Source organism: Staurois parvus, unplaced genomic scaffold (assembly GCF_062004578.1).
Source record: "Staurois parvus isolate SC_StPar_1 unplaced genomic scaffold, SC_StPar_1.0 ptg000272l, whole genome shotgun sequence".
NCBI lineage: Eukaryota > Metazoa > Chordata > Amphibia > Anura > Ranidae > Staurois > Staurois parvus.
The window spans coordinates 5,418,924-5,440,970 of record NW_028318068.1 but is presented as its reverse complement, the minus strand read 5'-3'; the positions used below and the strand labels follow the sequence as shown (position 1 = coordinate 5,440,970).

The 22,047-nt window shown below is 42.4% G+C and overlaps 1 protein-coding gene across 2 annotated transcripts in view; it reads right to left on the bottom strand.

Annotated features, from left to right (window-relative positions):
• Positions 1-22,047, bottom strand: part of DCC (DCC netrin 1 receptor) — a 1,041,949-nt gene that overhangs the window by 125,650 nt on the left and 894,252 nt on the right. For both annotated transcript variants that reach the window (XM_089681618.1, XM_089681619.1), the window contains exons 19-20: positions 20,969-21,076; positions 12,603-12,797 (exon numbers count right to left, since the gene is read on the bottom strand). In XM_089681618.1, the coding sequence (XP_089537744.1) occupies positions 12,603-12,797; positions 20,969-21,076 (303 nt within the window). The remainder of the gene's footprint in view (positions 1-12,602; positions 12,798-20,968; positions 21,077-22,047) is intronic.

The following is a 22,047-nucleotide window of genomic DNA, read 5'->3' as shown; positions in this document are numbered from 1 at the left end:
CAACCCCCTGCATTCATGCAACTTCTCTGGATTGATCTGAATTGATCTATTTATGTCTTTATTTATTTTCAATAAGGTCCGTAAACCACATGACAATTTTATATATATATTCAGTTCCTGTACAGCAAAGCTCAGGCTGGGAGAGGGAGAAGCAGCTGCCATGCTAACAAGGAAACTGCTGATAGGAGGAAGAAGCAGAGTGACAGAGAGATGAGCTCATCAATCTGTCCCTTTTTTCACTGTCCGATCAAAGACTGGGGGGGGAGGGACAGAACCAGGGGCAGACTGACAACTCATGGGGCCCGTGGGCAATAGGGAATCATGGGGCCCCTGTGTCCTTGCCCAAACTCAAAAAAGCCTATGAAAAAGGTACCAGGGGCATCTCATAGGGCCCCCTACTGACCCCGGGCCCTCGGGCAGTGCCCGAGTTTCCAAATGGTCAGTCCGCCCCAGGACAGAATCTGTGTTACTAAACTACAGCAAGGGCTGTGCTGTGCGGCAGAGCTGTGTAAATCTTAGTACTGGATGAACAGCTCCCCGTTATGGATTTGACCCATGAATTTAGCTGTTTGCCGGGAGTTTGGCTTTAAATCAACTGGCTCTGAGAGGGTTTTAACGTTAATTATTTCTGGAATAAAAATGTGTGAATTCAAGGCGGAAGGATTGGATGGGAATGGGAGTGCACTTGGAAGTGCGGTCAAGCTCTGACCAAATATTTTTTTTTTTCATTTGGGCCTTTAAATCAACTAGTTTTCAAAGACAAGGTGACAATGTTAGTAGTACGCTAAGATACCAACTGCCACTTTAATAGCTCTGCTGAACTCCCAAACTGCAGCCCCCCTCCGGTCATTGGATGCTTAGGCATTGAGGGCTGAGTTATCAAAGACGGGGGACTAGCGGCCAAGTTGACAATTCTTTTTTTTTTTTTTTTTTTTTTTTTTAAGGGAGCGGTGTGCAGAAATATTACTGGATGGGCTAGTGGGCACCCTAGTGTACCCACTACCAGGGGCGGACTGACCATTTGGAAACTCGGGCACTGCCCGAGGGCCCGGGGTCAGTAGGAGGCCCCAAGAAATGCCCCTGGTACCATTTTTATAGGCTTTTTTGAGTGTGGGCAAGGACACAGGGGCCCCATGATCCCCTAATGCCTGGGGGCCCCACGAGTTGTCAGTCCACTCCTGCCCACTACACACTGTCATTGGGAGATTGTCTTTAAAAACCTTAACACAGGTTTACTTTACTATGAACAATACATATTCTTAAGCAGTAAAAGTGCTTTAAACAACCCCCCCCACCACCACCACCACCACCACCACTAACCTCTGTAGCTGCAGAAGACATTTGACAACCAATGAGAAGGCATTGTATTGCCTCTTCACTGCCTGCTCCAATCCCGTGATACTCACACTAGCATGCTGCAACCGCATACAATGCATCAGTTGCAAGGTGTTTGCAGAGTGGCCACATTCACTTGAATGGGTCGCTTTTATTGGATGCTACACCTGCAAAAAGTGACAAGGGTTATAGTTCCTGCTGCGGCTGTGACATATGTTCACCCCTGGCCGTTGCCTCTGCAGTGAAAGGTAGTAGTGACTGAGGGGGCGGTAAAAGTACAGTGAAAGGTAGTAGCAACTGGGGGGCGGTAAAAGTGCAGTGAAAGGTAGTAGCGACAGACTGACGGTAAAAGTGCAGTGAAAGGTAGTAGCAACTGAGGGGCGGCACAAGTGCAGCTCAATCACGATTTACTGCCCCCAACTGCTAGTGTGAGCAAGCCCTTAGAGAGCTGGTGGGCTGCCTAGAAAGTAACAGAAGAGACAAGATTTCAGCGCCTTTGCTGTGACATGTTAAGCTTCATTTCTCCCCAATGTCCATAGCTACAGGGGTCAGTAAGGGCTTGTACGTAAATGTTCTATCTTGCACGTTCAGATTACAGTAATACTTTAAAGAGCAGACTCTGGGCACAGGTTCACTTTAAGGGTTCTGGCCTAAAGGAAAAAACACTTTCACATTCATCTGGACAGAGCTGATTATGAGACTTGAATACTGACTTCACAATCAATAAAAAAATATTAGAAATCATGTACAGTGGATCAAATGCATTGAAATGAAAGGCTGACACACTGAGGAAGAGATTCAACATTCCAAGCACAACCATTCAGGACTGTCATAAAGTAATTTTCTATTCAGTATCCACGCCTATATCATGCTGCATAAGTTGCAAAGGAAATAATGTATGCATTAAAGGAGGCCACAACATAAATCTCTCTGTAGTGTACACCGTGATAAGAAATTCCCAGCTTCCAGAAGACAATCACCAAAGGTGGAAAACGTGAATGATTTCTAAGATGAAGTATAGAAGACAAAAAAAAAAAATATATATACATATACTGATCAAAAAAAATGAAAGAGACACTTTGAAAACACATCAGATCTCAATGGGGAAAAATTTTATGTTGGATCTCTATACTAACATGGACGGGGTAATGTGTTAGGAATGTAAGGACGCCCCATCGTTTGATGGAAATTAAAATTATCAACCTACAGAGGACTGAATTGAAAGACACCCCGAAAATCAAAGTGAAAATATGATGCAGCAGGCGAGTCCATTTTGCTGAAATTTCATTGCAGCAAGTCAGAATGGTCCTCAGTAGTCTGTATGGCCCCCACGTGCTTGTATGCCTGACAATGTTGGGACATGCTCCTAATGAGATGACGGATGGTGTCCTGGGGGATTTCCTCCTAGATCTGGACCAGGGCATCACTGAGCTCCTGGAGAGGCTGAGGTGCAACCTGGCGGCATCAGATGGACTGAAACATGATATCCCAGAGCAGGGGCGGACTGACAACTCATGGGGCCCCCGGGCAATAGGGGATCATGGGGCCCTTGTGTCCTTGCCCACACTCAAAGCACACCCAACTAAAGACTATAAAAGGTATCAGGGGCATTTCATGGGGCCCCCTACTGACCCTGGGCCCTCGGGCAGTGCCCAAGTGCTCGAATGGTCAGTCCGCCCCTATCCCAGAGGTGTTCTATTGGATTTAGGTCAGGCGAGCGTGGGGGCCATTCAGTGGTATCAATTCCTTCATCCCCCTGGAACTGCCTGGATACTCTCTCCACATGAGGCCGGGCATTTTCATGCACCAGGAGGAACCCAGGACCCACTGCACCAGCATAGGGTCTGACAATGGGTCCAAGAATTTCATCCCAATACCTAATGGCAGTCAGGGTGCCATTGTCTAGCATGTAGAGGTCTGTGCGTCCCTCCATGGATATGCCTCTCCAGACCATCACTGACCCACCACCAAAACAGTCAGGCTGAACTATGTTACAGGCAGCATAACGTTCTCCACGGCTTCTCCAGACCCTTTCATGTCTGTCACATGTGCTCAGGGTGAACGTGCTATCATCTGTGAAAAGCACAGGGTGCCAGTGGTGGACCTGACAATTCCGGTGTTCAATGCTCTATGGTGCCGGCAGTGAGCACAGGGTCCACTAGAGGACATCGGGCCCTCATGCCACCCTCATGAAGTCTGTTTCTGATTGTTTGGGCAGAGACATTCCCACCAATGGCCTGCTGGAGGTCATTTTGTAGGGCTCTGGCCATGCTCATCCTGTTCTTCCTTGCACAGAGGAGCAGATTCCAGTCCTGCTGATGGGTTAAGGATCTTCTACGGTCCTGTCCAGCTCTCCTAGAGTAACTGCCTGTCTCCTGCAATCTCCTCCATGCTCTTGAGACTGTGCTGGGAGACACAGCAAACCTTCTGGCAATGGCACGTATTGATGTGCCATCCTGGAGGAGCTGGACTGCCTGTGCAACTTCTGTAGGGTCCAGGTATCGCCTCATGCTACCAGTAGTGACACTGACCCTAGCCAAATGCAAAACTAATGAAAAACAGTGAGAAAAGATGAGTAGGGAAAAAATGTCAGGGGCCTCCCCCCGTAAACCCATACCTGTTTTGGGGGTCGTCTGATTTTTGCCTATCTAGTGCACCTGTTGTTAGTTTCTTTAACACCAAAGCAGCTGAAACTGATTAACAACCCCCTCTGCTACTTAACTGACCAGATCAATATCCCAGGAGTTTAATTGACTCAATGCTTCTCTGATTAAAAAGTGTTACTTTAATGAAGTTTTTGAGCAGTATATATATATATATATATATATATATATATATATATATACACATACATACAGTGGGGAAAAAAATTATATGATCCCCTTCAGATTTTGTAAGTTTGCCCACAAAAAAATTAGGGGTCTATCATTTTTATCATAGGTGTATTTTAAATGATAGAGATAGAATATCAACCAAAAATCCAGAAAAAACACACAATACAAATGTTATAGAGTTGCAGTTCAGTAAGTAAAATAAGCATTTTATCCCCTTACAACCAATAATAATTCTGGCTCCCACAGACTGGCTATGTCCTCATGTGGTACACAGTAAATTTAAGAAGGCGCTCCTAACGATAACTCATTATGTGTATAAAAGACACCCGTCCAAAGAATCTCTTTCTTGGGCACCACCATGGGCAAGACCAAAGTCAGGGACAAGATTGTAGACCTGCACAAGGCTGGAATAGGCTACAAGATCATCAGCAAGAAGCTTGATGTGAAGGAGACAACTGTTGGAGCGATTATTGGCAAATCGAAGAAATACAAAATAATCATCAATCGCCCTCGGTCTGGAGCTCCATGCAACATTTCGCTTCATGGGGTAAGGATGATCATGAGAAAAGTGAGGGATTAGCCCAGAACTATAAGGGAGGAGCTTGTGAATGATCTCAAGGCATTTGGGACCACAGTCACCAAACAAACCATTGGTAACACAATAGGCCACCATAGATTGAAATCCTGCAGCACCCGCAAGGTCACCCTCCTCAACAAGGCACATTTCCAGGCCCGTCTGAAGTTTTGCAGTGAACATCTAAATGATTCAGAGAAGGTTTGGGAGAAAGTGCTGTGGTCAGATGAGACCAAAAATTAGCTCTTTGGCATTAACTTGACTCGCCATGTTTGGAGGAAGAAAAATGCTGCCTATGACTTAAGAACACTAGCCCTACAGTCAAGCACGGAGGTGAAAACATTATGCTTTTGGGCTGTTTCTCTGCTAAAGATATAGCCAACGTTGCTGCATTGAGGGGCCAATGGAAGGGGCCATGTATTGTAAAATCTTGGATGAGAACCTTCTTCCATCAGCCAGAACACTGAAGATTGTCTGTGGGTGGGTCTTCCAGCATGACAGTGGCCTAAAACATACCGACACGGAAACAAAGGAGTGGCTCAAGAAGAAGCACATTAAGGTCATGGAGTGGCCTAGCCAGTCTCCAGACCTTAATCCTACAGAAAATGTATGGAGGAAGCTGAAACTTTGAGTTGCCAAGTGACAGTCAAGAAACCTTAGGCATTTAGAAAAGATCTGTAAAGAAGAGTGGACCAAAATCCTTCCTGAGATGTGTGCAAATCTGGTAACCAACTACAAGAAACGTCTTACCTCTGTGCTTGCCATTAAAGGTTTCTCCACCAAATACTAAGTCATGTTTTGCTTGGGGATCAAATACTTATTTTACTCACTGAACTGCAACTCAATTTATAACATTTGTATCATTTTTTTTATGGATTTTTGGTTGATATTCTGTCTCTCATTTAAAATACACCTATGATCAAAATTATAGACCCTTCATTTCTTTGTAAGTGGGCAAACTTACAAAATCTGTAGGGGATCACATAATTATTTTCCCCACTGTATACACACTCAACGGCTACTTTATTAGGTACTCCTTGTTAGTTCTGGGTTGGACCCCCTTTTGCCTTCAGAACTGTCTTTAGTTCTTTGTGGCATAGATTCAACAAGGTGTTGGAAACATTCCTCAAAGATTTTGGTCCATATTGACCTGAGTTACTGTTGCCTTTCTATCATCTTGTCTGCCCATTCTCCTCTGACCTCTGATATCAACAAGCGGCTCACTGGATATTTTCAGTTTTTTTGAACCATTCTCTATAAACCCTTGAGATGGTTGTGAGTGAAACTCCCAGTAGATCAGCAGTTTTTGAAATACTCAGACCAGCCCGTCTGGCACCAACAACCATGCCACGTTCAAAACCACCTAAATCCCCTTTCTTCTCCATTATGATGCTCGGTTTGAACTCCAGCAAGTCGTCTTCAGCACATTGCAGCCTTAATGCATTGAGTTTCTGCCATGTGATTGGCTGATTAATTAACAATTAGTGTTACCATGCAACTGAACAGGTGTACCTAATAAAGTAACCGGTGAGTGTATGTTTCTTTATATATATATATATATATATATATATATATATATACAGTATATATATATGGAAAAAAAAGGGAAAGGAGAAGAAAAAGGAGAAGGAAAAGTAGAAGGAGAAGGAAAGGGAGATGGAAAGGAAAAGGAGAAGGAGAAGGAAAGGGAAATGGAAAGGAAAAGCAGAAGGAGAAGGCGAAGGAGAAGGAAAAGGAGGAGGAGAAGGAGAAGGAAAAGGAGGAGAAGGAGAAGGAAAGGGAAAGGGAAAGGAAAAGGAGAAGGAGAAGGAGAAGGAAAAGGAAAAGGAAAAGGAGGAGAAGGAGAAGGAAAAGGAAAAGGAAAAGGAGAAGGAGAAGGAGAAGGAAAAGGAGGAGAAGGAGAAGGAAAAGGAAAAGGAGGAGAAGGAGAAGGAGAAGGAAAAGGAGAAGGAGAAGGAAAGGGAAAGGGAAAGGGGAAGGAGAAGGAGAAGGAGAAGGAAAAGGAAAAGTAGAAGGAGAAGGAAAGGGAAAGGAAAAAGAAAAGGAAAGAAAAAGAAAGAAAGAAAATATATATATATATATGGACAGCACAGTGGCTAAATGGTTAGCACTTCAGCCTGGCAGTACTAGAGTCGTCGGTTCGAATCCCAACCACGGCACCACCTGCCTGGAGTTTGCATATTCTCCCTGTGCCTGCGTGGGTTTCCTCCCACCCTCCAAAGACATGCTGGTACGTTAATTGGATCCTGTGTAAATTGGCCCTAGTATGTATATGTATGACTGTGAGTTAGGGACCTTAGATTGTACGCCCCTTGAGGGTTAGGGACTGATGTGAATGTACAATATACATGTAAAGTGCTGTGTAAATTGACAGCACTATATAAATACCTGAAGTAAATAAAGATAGATAGATAGATAGATAGATAGATAGATAGATAGATAGATAGATAGATAGATAGTTCGAACCAATTTAAATTGTTATTCTAACTGCATTACCAGAAAGAGGCATTAGGTGGCGCTAAACATTTAAAAATGCCACTTAGATGCTTGAGTGCCAGGGTCTCTGCATTGTGATAAGTGAAAATGGATGTTCAGTATGAATAGATTACATTATATTACTTGTACCTTATGTAGGACTAGTGAAGGTAATATTAACCACACAGATTTATTTTCAGCTAGAAGGACATTCAGTGCTTAGGAGTAAAAAAGAGTCCTTCTTTCTTTTTGTATATTATTTTTTTGATGGTTTTTGTATTTTATTCCTTGAACAAGATGAGTCATTTGTGAATAGTACAAGGAGGAAAAGCTGTCAGTGCATTGAACAGTTTTTGTTATTTAGTATACAAAAGCTTTTTTATGTAATGATTATTGTAATAATGGATTCTGTGGTGTAGGTTATTTGGTCATAATCACAAGGTTCATTCTGTAGACCCCTAAAAACATGTCATACTTACCTGCTCTGTACAGTGGTTTTGCACAGATCAGCTCTGATCCTCCTCTTCTCGGGTCCCTGTCGGCACTCCCGGCTCCTTACCCCCGCTAAGTGCCCCCACAACAAGCCGCTTGCTATGGGGGCACTCGTGTGGTCCGAGCTCTGTGTGTCCCCTCACCCTTCTCACTGGCTGTGATTGACTGGCTGTTGTATCTGAGCCTATGAGGCAGGAGAGAGCAGAGAAAGCCGCTTCTCACATGCAACAGTGCTGGATCGATATTGGGCTTAGGTGGGGGGGGAGCCACTTGCAGAAAGTTTTTTTTACCTTAATGTAGAAAATGCGTTAAGGTGAAAAAAATAAAAAAACTTTAGTTTCAGAACCACTTTAACCCCTTGCCCTCTTGAAGGTTTTACTCCCTTTATGACTAGGGCATTTCTTGCTATTCAGCACTGTGCTACTTTAACTGGCGGTCATGCAACACTGTACCCAAATGAAATTTATGGGGGTTTTTTTCACGCAAATAGAGCTTTCTTTGTGGTATTTGATCACCACTGGGTTTTTTATTTTACATATCGAACATTTTGAAAAAAAAAAATTTTTCTACTTTCTGTTATAAAACATATTCAATAAAAAGATAAATAAAATTTGTTTATAAATTTAGGCCAAAATGTATTCTGCTATGTCTTTGGTAGAACAATCCCAATAAGTGTATATGAATTGGTTTTGTGCGAACATTATATATATATATATATATATACTAGAAGTTACGCAGCTATAGACGCTATACTGTAATGGTGGTGATTTGCGACTTATAGTGGGACTTATAGTGATAGTGTGGTGGGCAATCTGTCGCTAGCTGACGCTGGCTGAGAGGTACAATAACTGACAGATGCTGACATCAATAGTGACATTATTACAGTGATCAGTGCTAATATTGTACACTGTCATTGCACTAAAGATGCTGGCTGCGAAGGGGTTAACATCTAGGGAAAATCAAAGGGTCACCTGTATGCCTAACAAGCGTAATGTGTGTAATAAGCACTGATTTTACTTTTCTCTCTGTTTTTTCTCCCTGCTTTTCAGGGAGAAAAAACAGCCAGACCGCTGTTCCCTGCACACAGAGTTACGTGTTCTATAATGTGAGTGATTGGACACAGCTGATCAGCAGACCAGCCAAAATGATTGCCTGAAATCAGCTGCCAAACTGCAGTCACAGTCCAATCACAGCACTTGTAGATGGGGGAGCCACACACATGTGCGCCACCGATCCTGGAAAAAAGAGCCAACCTACAGGTGACTGTGCCTGCCGCCCGATCACAGCATACTTACTGTGAGAGTTTGGCAGGTAGTGAAGGAGAGGCAAGACAAGGGAAAAAAAAAGGGAATACAAAGGAACAAAGTGTAAAGGAAAGGAAGGGAAGAAGAAGAAAAGAAATGGAAATGGAAGGGAAGAGAAAAAAAAGAAAAGGAACGTAAAGGAAATTAAAAGGAAGGAAAGAGAAGCAAAGGAAAAGTAAGTAATAGGACAGAAAGGGATGGAAAAGTAGAAGGAAAGCAGAGAGTGGGAAAGGGAAAGGAAAAGCAAATGGAAAGGAAAGGGATGGAAAAAGAAAAGTCACGGGAAAGGAAAAGGATAGTACACATAAAATAAGGAAAGCAACATGGAGAGTAGGAAAGGGAAGGGAAGAAAAAAAAAGAAAAGAGTGAAAAAAATATAAAGAGAAGGAAATGAAAGGCAAGTAATAGGAAGAAAAGGGCTGGAAAAGTAGAAGAAAAGAAGAGAAGGGAAAAGGAAAAAGAAAGGGAAAGAGAAAGAGAAAAAGAAAGAGAAAAGGTAAGGGAAAGAGAAAAGGGAAAGGTAAATGGAAATAGAAGGAGAAAGGAAAGGAGAGGGATGTAAAACAAAAGAGAAGGGAAGGTCAAGGAAGGAAGAGGGAAGGAAAAGAAAAGTACATAAAAATAGTAACGGAAAGTGGCAAATAGGGAAGGGAAAGTAAAGAAAAGAAAAGGGAAAGGAAAAGAAGGGAAGGAAAGGAAATGGAAGAAGAATAAAGGAAATAAAGAGAAAGAAAGGAAAGGAGCAAGGGAAGGAAAAGAAAGAAGTAAAGGAAAAGTAAGCGAAGGGAAGAAAAGTAGAGGGAAGGGAAAAAAGCAAAGAGAAAGGAAGGGAAGAAAGAAAAGATCAAGGTAAGAAAAGAGAAGAAAAGAAAAGGGAGGGAGAAAGAAAGAAAGGAAAGGTAAGAAGATGAAGGAATAGGAAAGGAAATAAAAACAATATAAATGAAAGGCAGAGAAGGTAATGGAGGTGAAAGGAAGGAAAGTGGAAACTGATGTGGAAAGGGAAGTGTTTTCCAGGCTGTACTGTGTTCGGTATGTACTTCCATTTTCTTTCCATTTTCAATACAACAATGTAAACATAATCCTTCAGTGCAATGTGAACCTACACAGCATTATATAAAAATACAGTTGTTTTTCATCTTTAACAAAAACATTCTTAGCTTTACTATATATATATTATGTATTTACATTTTCTTTTATACAATTAATTCAGCATGTAACCTGCCATCGGTTTATCTCTATGATTTCACAATACGTTGGTATATTTAAATAAATCTATAATTTAAAAGTTAAATCATTTGAATCTCTCCATGGAGCAAATGAAAGGGCATGGACGTTTTTTTGATGTTCAATTTAAAGTACAGAGGAGCGCAGAGGGTGGCAGGTTCAGTTAAAGGGTTTCGGGTGTCTGGGTCATGTTTTATGGATGCTCGCTCATATACGTTTCAGAATTTTGGCCTCGACGAATATTCTGATTTCGTTCCCACCCTAGCAGGTCTCAGAAAATGGCCCGAAATTTGCATTACTGAAAAAGCTCTCCAGACTTCACAAGGTTCCATCACCTCAGATGTAGTGACAGCTCTCACCCGCAGTGATTGATTCTAATGAAAGTTTACATTTGTGCAAGGGAACGCCATCAAACATTTATGTCTCGGGGTTAGTTATAGTGTGCATAGACAATTATTTCACATAGCTGAAGAGTGCGCTTCTTTTACTTTTTAATGGGTCAGTGCTTTTTAATATTCTCGGGGATAAATTAAAAATGAGACTGTTAAAAGTAAAGTCGTTTTTAACATTTTAGCTTTTATTTCTTTTGGTAGTGCAGCCAAAGCGCAAGATAATATTTGACTTTTTTATTGCATTCTCTATTCCCAAAATAAATCTTATTTATGAGGGCCAACTATCTGCCAAAGTTCCTAATTTTTGGTGCTGTTCTGGACAATTGGCCCATCTCCATGGTTGGCTTTCCTTGATATTTTGAGTTTCACCCTCATCTCTTCCTGGATGACTTTCTACCCGGGCTGTATGGTAGCCCATGGCTGTATGGTGGCCCTTATGGGTTCAGATGTAATGTCTCACTAGCTTTTTGTAGAAATGACACTTGAAGCCCCACTCTAAACAGGAGGAAAGGCTCTTTCCCCTTGGTCCTCATAGATAGGGATGCTGATGTCACTCTCCCAACTCAACCTGTGTATAATAAAAATGGCCTCTGCCAGCTCTACACTACAAACCATGCCTCTCTGATGCATTTTGCTCAATATCTCTATGTCTATGCCCTGGTGAGTGGGACGAAACGCGTCACGGCGTGTTTTGTGGAGTAGTCCTGGCTGAGGCTGACCAACACCTTTACTATCACTAGTATTTTGCTTTTTGTGTCTTTTGCCTGTCCTGATCTGTGCCCATGTTATGATTCTCTTTGAACACAGGCTGTCCTAATGTATGCCTGACCTGCAGCTTTGCCTGAAAGCCTCCTTCCTGACCATAGCTCTTTTGCAAATAACACACCTGTCTGTAAATTTAGTATATTATCTGCCTACAAGAGAACTGCTGGCCGTGACACAATCTTGTCCTGACCTGTACTTGTATTGTGACTCTGAATATTGGCTGCACCAATCCAAATTCTATCCTGAATATTTTTTTTGTTGTTTTGCCCAACTTTTATGTAATATTTCTGTGTTTTATTGAGCTGCATTAGGTTATTGTTGCTCTCTACACTGGCATCTAGTGGAGGTTTTCATCCACTACAACTTGTTTACTTAAGTGAATTACATTATTATTTTTCTGTACACTAGTGATGGTTTTCAGTCACTACAATTTATTCACTTGTTATGTCCCTCTGTCCCCCCCTCTTGTTTAGTGTTAGTTAGGTCAGTTTTAGCTAGATCCTTCTTCCAAATTCCCTCAGTCAGTGTTAGTACTTTGCGGAGACAGGGAATAGGAAAGTCATTAACTTCCTGCACATGGAAAAACATCATCTGTATTGTTAATTGCACTGTTACTGTCAACTAGCTGAAGTAAAATGGCATTGGTTTAAACTTTGGTGTCTTATTAAAGTGTTAAAGGAAAAGTATGGCCAAAGCTCTTTTGGTCATATTTTTTCTGTGGGTCACAAAAGTGCACTGTAGGCTGACATCACAGAGCAGATCCAAGCTCTGCAGGGATCCTGACAATAATTTTGGGATCCACCCAGATAAATATATATGTGGAAACTCATTATATGCTAGCTGTACATTTATTTAGGAGGTTTTCAGTGCACTGAAGGTTTTCTATTCACATCCACCCAGATACCTGACTGGCAGCCTTAGAGCCTGAGCCAGCTGCTCCCGCCCCCTCCACAGTCCAGCACTCCAGTGAGTGCTAGTGGGGCAGATCACTGAGCAGTGACTGACAGCCACTGAGAGCGAACACAAGAACTGAGTGATCAGCGGTGTTTGATCTCTCAGTTCTCTATGAGTGTCTAAACCAGCAAATTTGCATTTGTTTTTCTAAACAAGACTATGGAAGTTTCTCAGACTTTCTGCAATGGCTTTTCCCATGTGTCTAAATGAAGTACAATGGAAAAAAAAAAGTTCATAAGCCAATTCCTACCTTTTGGTGTCCTGAAGGGTATGGGATCAGAAAGGGGTCCCAGTCCTTTGGAATTGCGTGCTTGAATTCGGAAGTAATAAGCAGTGTCCAAATTGAGGTCGAGGATCTCGTGGGTCAGCCTATCACCACTGATGGTCTCCATGACCCAGTCGTCTATCTGGAGGTTTTTGTCCATGGTATAGAACAGGATATATGCTAAAAGTAAACAAAGGATATGTATTGTGACAGTTTTCGGAAAATATTTTAAGCAGGCCATGAATTATTAATGCTGTTGAGTCTTGCATTATGTATTTGTAGCTACAGTATCAAAATCATAACAAATTATTCTTTCAGCGTGGTAAGTGCCAGCCTCCATTACTTCTCATTAAGCTGAACCATGCAGGCTACAACTTTGCTGCACATTGCTGGGTCCTTACATGCCAATTTCATCTAAGAGTCTTAAAGGAAACCTGTGCTGTGACAGACATGGAGGCTGTCATTGCTAACCTTATATCTAAGATATCTAAAATAAAAAGAAACATATGTAATGCAAGCTCCCTGTTCACTCTGCCTCTACTTCACTGAAATCCTAAGCAGTGTTGTCAGCCCAGCCTGAGTTCTTCCCTGTTGGACTACAGAACCTGGATCTGAACCCAGGACTTCTGCTGTGTCTTGCAGCAACTCTTCTTGCTGAACCACCTGAGAGGCTGGATAACTCCATGTCTGATCCATTAGAGAATCTTGCCTTGTACCTTGTTTTTCATGAATCTTGAACTCTTTATTCCATCCCATGAACTTCCTATTAAAGCCATGCCTTTTCACTTTGCCAGATATCTCCAGCCAATATCTCACTTTTGTCACTCCTGCTGCTGTCTGTATCTTCTCTACCACTCATTAGCAACCTTTAGCTTGTTCCTAGACTACGCTTGATCCCACACTGCTTCAACTAGGCAAATTAGGTGGCAGCCTAGAGCGCACTGCCACCTAGGGATGCCTGGGTGCAGCACAGGCCAGCACTCTCTCTTTGTGGGAAGCCGCCACATCATCGATGATCTTTCAGCTGAGGGGAGGGGCGGCAGAGGGGAGGAAGAAAGGATAGAGGAAGATGTTGGGTGTCTGGGACCAGTGTAGCAGCTGAGCTGCAGCTCCTTCCAGTGTTCCTCTCAGACTCAGTCCCTTACTACAAGCTGACTGGCAGCTGCGGATCACTGTGGAGTTCCAGCCCTTCTCTTCCCATTCATCAGTGGATGCGGAGCTGCACTTGCGGAGGAAGGTAATGTCTGACTCTGATGTCTCGTGTCTATATGAATGTGACCCGGCTGGGCGGACATCCATCACATGTGCAACGTGTCAGAGAGTGATGACATCATCACGATCCCACAGCCTGCTTTTCTAGTGCCTGCTGATCTGTGTCAGTGTTGGTGGTGGTGGTGTGATGTGTCAGATCTGTCAGTGTGTGGGATCGCTCAGTTCAGCTGCCTGCTGTCACAGTGTTTTATTTCCCCTCATTGCCTGGGGAATTCCAGCCTGGGATCTGTCAGAGTGTGGATCCATCATCCTCCACTCACTGCAACTGTCACCCTGCCACTGACAGCCACATAGACAGTCTGTCTGTGACACTGATTTTGTCTTTAATATTGGTGTTGGTGGCATCTTATGGCACCTATTGTTGCAAATTAAAAGAAGTTTAGCAATTTCATGTTTTGTTGATTTTTTTTTTTTTTGGGGGGGGGGTGCAAGAAGCTGGTCTTGCCTAGCTCCAGCCCTGGCTGCAACTACTTGTTAATGACCTTTGGCTTGCTTACTGACTATGCTTATGTTTGATCCATACCTGCTATATCTACTGCTGGACCCTGGCTTGCTCACCTCCTGGTGAGGTGATCCTAAGGACCAACACACAGCAAAATCCATCTCTGCCTTCAGGAGGTCTGGTGAATACTGGTTAGTACCTAGACCCCACAGCTCGGGTTAGCCCGCGTTATCCGCCAGGGTGACCTGCTTGTATACCTACTAATGGGAGTCTCTCCACTGTTATAGCTTCAGGTCTCCAAGCCTGACCCCTTACCGTGACACTCTCTTTCCTCATCTTCATAAGGGAGGTGCTCTGTAGTCCATAAGGGCTGAGAGAACTAATTGGGGTTTCAGTAGAGTTGCCCCGAAAGGAGCACAAAACAAAGGATCCTATAGTCCAACAATAATTTATTGGTTCAGTAAATGCTTCATTGCTGAATCACTGCTTCACTGATCCTGATCATATCAAACATTTCACACAGTAAGCAATCAAACCCTACATTTTATTATACTTAAAATGTAAGTTGGCCTTCAGGAGGATTTTCCAAAAATCCCCCAATACAATTCTATATCCTTGGAGTAGTACTTATCATGGAAAGGGCAACACTCAATGTATTTCAGAGGCCCCCTTCATCAGGGCTTAAAATGTAAGTTTTTCAAGAAGATCTTTCAACAATCCCTCTATACAATTCTATATCCTCTGAATACAGTATTACAGATGCATCTGTTGAGGAGCCTCTCCACAAAACCAGCTGGTTCTTTACCGCTCTCCCCCCTGCCATTTACAGGACTGGTCAGGGGCAGGCTGACCATTTGAGCACTCGGGCACTGCCCAAGGGCCCAGGGTCAGTAGGGGGCCCCATGAGATGCCCCTGGTACCTTTCATTGACTGTTTCATAGGCTTTTTTGGGTGTGGGCAAGGACACAGGGGCCCCATGATCCCCTATTGCCCGGAGGCCCCATGAGTTGTCAGTCCGCCCCTGGGACTGGCTCAAACTACACATGTGCTCAATGTGCTCTTTCCACTCCAGCTGCTCCAGGTAGTGGCTGCTCCAGGTGTTCCAACCCTATGTGTGCACAGGGGGAATGAGGGGCCAACTGGTATGTACTATTCCAAGGATATAGAATTCCATAGGGGTCTTTTTGAAAATATTTCTGGAGGTGAATTTACACCTTCAGCCCTCAGGAATGTAGAGAGGTCTGGGCTATGATTAAGGCCTCTTTGGCTGAACATGTTAGCACTGCTGTATCATATGGATTTTATACTTCATCAATGAAGAGCATTGTACAGTCCTTGCTTCAAAACAAACTATTGCTAGATCATGGAAGAAACCCTTCTTGTGTATTCTTGAGGTGACGCACAGAATAACGCAGTTCATGATTCATAGCAAATTGAAGCCACGATCTTAGATCAGATTCCAAAACACCTAAAAGTTTGGCAAGCCTGGATAGACCATTTTTTTGCCACCTAATTTTGATCAATCTCTGTTAGAACCCTGATTGATGCATGCAGAGCAAGCAGACTCCTCCTGCTGGCCTCATGGACGTTGATGGCTTTTGGGAAACTCCAAACACCCCCTCCTGACCTCTCCTCTCTTTTCTCTTCGCTTCTTTCTTACTAGCTTTTTTTCCTCCTTCTTTTCCTTTCCTTCTTTGATTGCATTTTATGTTCGCAATAAGATGTGTTACAAATCACTCCGAATAGCTTGGAGCTTTGTGTACCTCATGCTCCCAGTGTGACAGGGCACCTGAGAATGTTCTGTTAGTTACCACTTGTTCTGTGATGTTTTCTTATGCAATCAATCATTTTACTCATTATAGTTTCAAAATGTTGTAATTTATGACAACGGAGTATTACAAACCTACTTTTACAGTTATCTGTACATGTTATCTGTACACCTATGTGTTTCTCTAATAAAAATTTGGAACAAGGAAAGAAGAGCATTGTACAGTCCCAATGCAATATATCTGGGCCCCTGAAATGCATTGGTTGTTGTCCTTTCCATGGTTATTTACTGATCCAATGGTGAAACTGTATATAGCCTACTCAATTTGGGTGACCTGTTCTTTTAAGGGGCCTCCAGTTTGTGGAGAGCTGCCAAACCCCGATCAATTTGACTGGGCTAAAAATCTAATTTCTGCTGGAAGAGAATCCCTATCCAGAACCTCACCACCACACCATTTGGGATTTCAGTGCAGCAGAGGCAGAAATTAGGACCTTGATTGATTTCTGGCAGGATCAATAGGCATAAATATCTCTCCTCACCTCATGTTCCTATCACAGTTTATATTTTTCATCATTTTCTGTATTAGAGGCAATGGTCACCATGGGTGAATCTCCAAAATGGGGGTGAAGACAGCAAATACAAATTGGAGATTTCTAAACTCCCTAGTTCTATCCACGGTGGTTATTTACTGATCCAATGGTGAAACTGTATATAGCCTACTCAATTTGGGTGACCCCTACTTTTAAGGGGCCTCCAGTTTGCGGAGAGCTGCCAAACCCTGATCAATTTGACTGGGCTAAAAATCTAATTTCTGCTTGAGGAGAATCCCTATCCAGCACCTCACCATCACACCATTTGGGATTTCAGTGCAGCAGAGGCAGAAATTAGGAGCTTGATTGATTTCTGACAGGATCAATAGGCATAAATATCTCTCCTCACCTCATGTTCCTATCACAGTTTATAATTTTCATCATTTTCTGTATTAGAGGCAATGGTCCCCATGGGTGAATCTCCAAAATGGGGGTGAAGACAGCAAATACAAATTGGAGGTTTCTAAACTCCCTAGTTCTAGTCACAATGAAAAAATAAAAAGTATTGATTTTTCATAAATGTTATTGAATAGTGGTACCAAGTTGCCAAAGAAGCCCTAGGCAGCTGCCTCTTCTGCCCATGTGTGTCCCCAGCCTGGCCCCTAGTTCATCTGAAAATCTTAATGCTCATGCTTGTTTGGCCAGATAATAAACAAAAATGAACCTTTTGTTGTATGTTTGCCCTGACTTCTCATATAACTTAGTAAAACAAAATAAATGGTTCCCCTTGTTTAAATTTCTGTTAAAGTACAAAACAGCTGTAGATGTTGTCGACGAAATATCTCCAGGCGCCCACACAGCATCTTTTGTTGTATTGCAGAAATGTTTTCAAAGGCTGATAAAAAGCCTAGAACTGTGTAATTTTCCCCAGACATATTATCATGTTTATGCATTATGAGATTAAGTGGTGTTTGATTAAAGTGTTCTGGTAGAACAGAGCAACAACAGATCCTGTCTGGAATATCTTGTGTACTCTATTGGTAAAACGAACGTTACAGTGAGCACTGTGAGGGGTTAATACTGTGTCCCGGGTTGTCTCTTTTACTTAAAAGTGTCCCTAAAATAAGTGATTACGTTCAGCCATTGAGCTTGATTCCTGTTGGTTCTGTTGTCGCCTACAAAAGCACAGTGGAAGAAGGGGTAGTTTCACTGAGGACAGCCAATAGCGTGAGTAGAGCCTTTGGGTTCATGTTCTCTGTTGATTCTATGTTAATAGTAATTTAATATAGCCAGTAGAATTATTATTCAGAAGAAATCACTGTAGGAATTACAAAGCACATAAGGGTTTATTTCCCATTAGTGAACATATCACACTTTAAAGTGGAACTATAGTCTGTAATAAAACAAACTTGGTACAGGCAGGTTCTTCTGCAATAAAATAAACCTACCTGCCAACTCAAGCCTTCAGTAGAACCTATACTGAGCTGCACATGAGCACCCTGGTTTACATTTCGGTACAGTGCCAGTCTGCAGGAATGAGTGGTGTAATGGCCAAAGAATAGAACCCAGAAAAAGCCAGGGAGAAGATGTGGAAGGGACTTTATTTTGGACTTTACTGGCGGTATGATTATTTCAGATCTTTGGTGCTGAAAGCGGTACCATTATTTTGCATGGAAATTTAGCGTTTTATATTGTAGGCTGTAATTTTTAGGAATAACTCACTGAAATCTGTCCGAACAAAAGTCTAGTAAACATCCCGGGTAGGATAAAACATGAAATCATAAATTATAATTTAATAAATAATCATAAAAAATAATAATATAATAATAATAAATGTAATTCAATAATATAATCAAACCAAAAACACTGAAATTTGAAATATAGCACCAAGTTCGCACATCACTGAGCAAAGTCGCAGAATCGTTTTCAGTGTCTGATGACGAATTTCCCCACAAATCATTATCACTCAATTCTGCAAGTGGTTCTGATTTACTATCGCTGTTCTCTAGCCGGTCTAAAACAGATTTTGACCTAAAGGGACGTTTTTTGGATGCCATGGACATCTCTCAGTTTCCAGGCAGAAAGAACTGTAAAAATGCAGGCAGGGGACAGGACAAAGCACTCGGGACAAAATGTATGTGAAATGGTTTGATACAGTAATGTTATACTATGTGATTTTAGTGATTTTAGTGAATGTCACTTTTTGTCATTTTCAAATTTCCCGCCGGTTCCGTCCCCGTACATCCCGACGCTCGCAGGGGACGGAACCCAGTTGACAGATGCCGGCATCGGCCGGAGGACATTGCCGGGGACACTGCAGGGGGGACATCACGGGAGCGCAGGACAAGGTAAGTGCAAGAGGGATCCCGGAGCAGCGCCACATGGTAAGCCCGAGTGTAGCTCGGGGTTACCGTTTGTGGTACTGAAACTTTACCCCGAGCTACACTCGGGAATACCGCCAGGGAGGCTATTATCAGATGTGTTTACACAAGATTATATTCAACCAGGATTCACACATTTCCAAGTGAAGCTAATTGGGGAAAAAAATGTGAATCCTGGGTGAAAGTTGTGTGAATCTTGCCTAAAAACATTAAAAAAAGACCCCTTTAAATTGTGAGCTAGAATACTCACTAAAAAATATAAAATATACTACAAATGTTTTCATATTTAGACTGAGAAAAATGTAATTTATATTATAAAGTGTACATAAGGAACATGATATTTGGCACTTTCCTGCTCACCATAGTTGGCACTTCCCAGGCATGATTAAGGTCTAATGGCTGAAATGCATTGGCTTTTTATTCTTCTGTATTCCACTATATTTAACAAAGGATGACCGTACTGTGACCAGCTTTTTTCATGGGCTATGCAGCATTGAATGTCATTGGAGGCATTTTAGCCCAAGCACCAGGTATAGGGAGCTGTTTATTGCAGTAGAGGTTGCAGTGCTGTCCCATTTGCTTCACCCCCTGCTCATCTTATCTCAAATGGCATTTTTGAGTCAGCTCAAAGAGTTAGGGATTACTCTATGGGGCTTATATCTTTATCATTTTATGTTAGCTGTTTAGCAAGGGTGCTAATTTAATGAACAGACATACAGATAACAAGACATACATCATGGGGCCATTTTAGGGAATATCCCCTTACCAGCAAGCTATAGTCACCAGTTCACACTGCCCTGCCATCTCCCAGTTGAAGGAGTCTACCCCGGGTAAATCTGATATGAACGTTTACCCAGCAGATAAGGTCACTACCACCTTCCATGTGATAGTATTTGGGCCTGTCAATTGGCAATCAAGACCTGAGCACTGTCACAAAGGGGATTTCTCTTGCTTCTCCATACTGCAAGGGCTCTGACAGAGTAGGGGGGTGACGATGGAGGAAAGGGCTGGCCGGGGGGTAGATGGTGATCTCTTGAGAGACAGTTGGGTTGATTTACTAAAACTGGAGACAGCAAAATCTGTTGCAGCTCTGCAAAGAAACCAATCAGCTTCCAAGGTTTTTTTGTCAAAGCTTAATTGAACAAGCTGAAGTTAGAAGCTGATTGGCTACCATGCACAGCTGCACCAGATTTTGCATTCTCCAGTATTAGTAAATCTACCCCATTGCAAATTTTCCCTTAATGCACAAAGTGACACTTTTGTAGATTTACTAAAAGCAATAGACCATGTTCACTTTGCTAGGGAATTTTCATTTGCCTTAGTGAATGTGGTTAAAATTCACTTTGCAAAGAATACCCAATACAATCAAAGAATTTTAACAAAAAAAACATACTTCTGCTTGCACATAATTGGATGATGGAAATCAGCAGAGCTTGACCTTAATCACTAAGCTAGAGGAAAATTCCTTTGAAAAGGGAGAATTTACTTTGACAAGTGAACAGCCTATTTGCTTATAGTCAATCAACCCTGGTTCCTCTTCAACTCCTAATTTGTACATGCGCCCCTTTATTTAGCTGTGCTAAGTTTTCCTGAGCTGAAGGACCCTCAAAGGATGGATAGTCAACAGGGCAGCAACTACCAGACCTCAGGGGACCATTCTTCTATGTCTGTGGTGGTTAACAGTTGATCAATATAAAATGCCATCAATGCAATAACAAAGATTCCCAAGTATAGAAATAATGTACAGAGGTCCACAATAATGTTTTGCCATGAGTTCAATGCACTCATTCAACCTTGGGGGGTCCATAGAGGTTGTGCTAGATGACCCAGTGATAGAAACATTACAACAGGCGCAAAATAAGTTTCCTTTTTCTGCACTTATGCACAAAAGCATAACCTAAAACGGAAAGTAAAGGGTGAATAAAGAAATCTGCAAAACAAGCAAATGTATACAGTACCGGTAATCTTGCCGTTGGCTTCGATTGGTGGCTGCCAGCTGACTATAACAGCTCGAGGCTTCCTTTCCCTTGTGATAACTGTTAAGTCCTTCGGGGCAGATGTTGGAGCTTGAAGTGTGGAAGAGAAAAAAAATGAGTTGGCCAAGTAGGAAGTATAAATTAACAATATGACAATCCAGGCGCTGGTAACACCTACGATCATAGCGAAGGGAATTATCAGGGAAATTCACATGTACAATTTTGACATTTTGACACTTTCGTGCCCCAGAGTTTTCTTTTACTAGCGCAGGAGATAAACTCTGGCATGAAAGGAACAAGTGTGTTGAATGTCTACAGCAATCTTCTTTTACCTTGATTCTTTTATGGAGGGGAGGGTGGGAGTGGGTGAACTGATGTACCATATAATGCACATTTTACAGTACGTACTAATATTTACAATTCCAACACAACCAAAGGGATAGATTTCAAGAGACAAGCTCAATTTCCAAAGCTGTTATTTTCATGGTACCTCACTATATGTAGCTCATATTGCTAAAGGTTTAGGGTCCATTTGTGCCACATTACCCTGCGCTTTAATGCAAGCATTTTAGTGCATCATGGCATGTTGTGGCAAACTGTGTTGGGCCACCCATATAGAATGCAACACAACTCAATGCTAAAAAATGTAGGATATTTTGCAGAACAATGCATTCTGGAGATATGTTGGGAATGCCACCACACCACATTGCACCAAGGCAAGTATGCTGTATTAGTGCATGTTGCTGTAGCACACTTTACTGCCCATGCCATTCATGTGTAAAAACGGCCCCTAAAGGCCATTTCTGGGGCAAAAATCTGGGTTCCTCTTTATCACCAATACCTACTAAATTTATTCATTATTTATTTATTTCAGGTACTTATATATACTGTCATCAATTTACGCAGTGCTTTACATAGATTGTACCAGGGGCGGACTGACAACTCATGGGGCCCCCAGGCGATAGGGGATCATGGGGCCCCTGTGTCCTTGCCCAAACTCAAAAAAGCCTATGAAAAAGGTACCAGGGGCATCTCATGGGGCCCCCTACTGACCCCGGGCC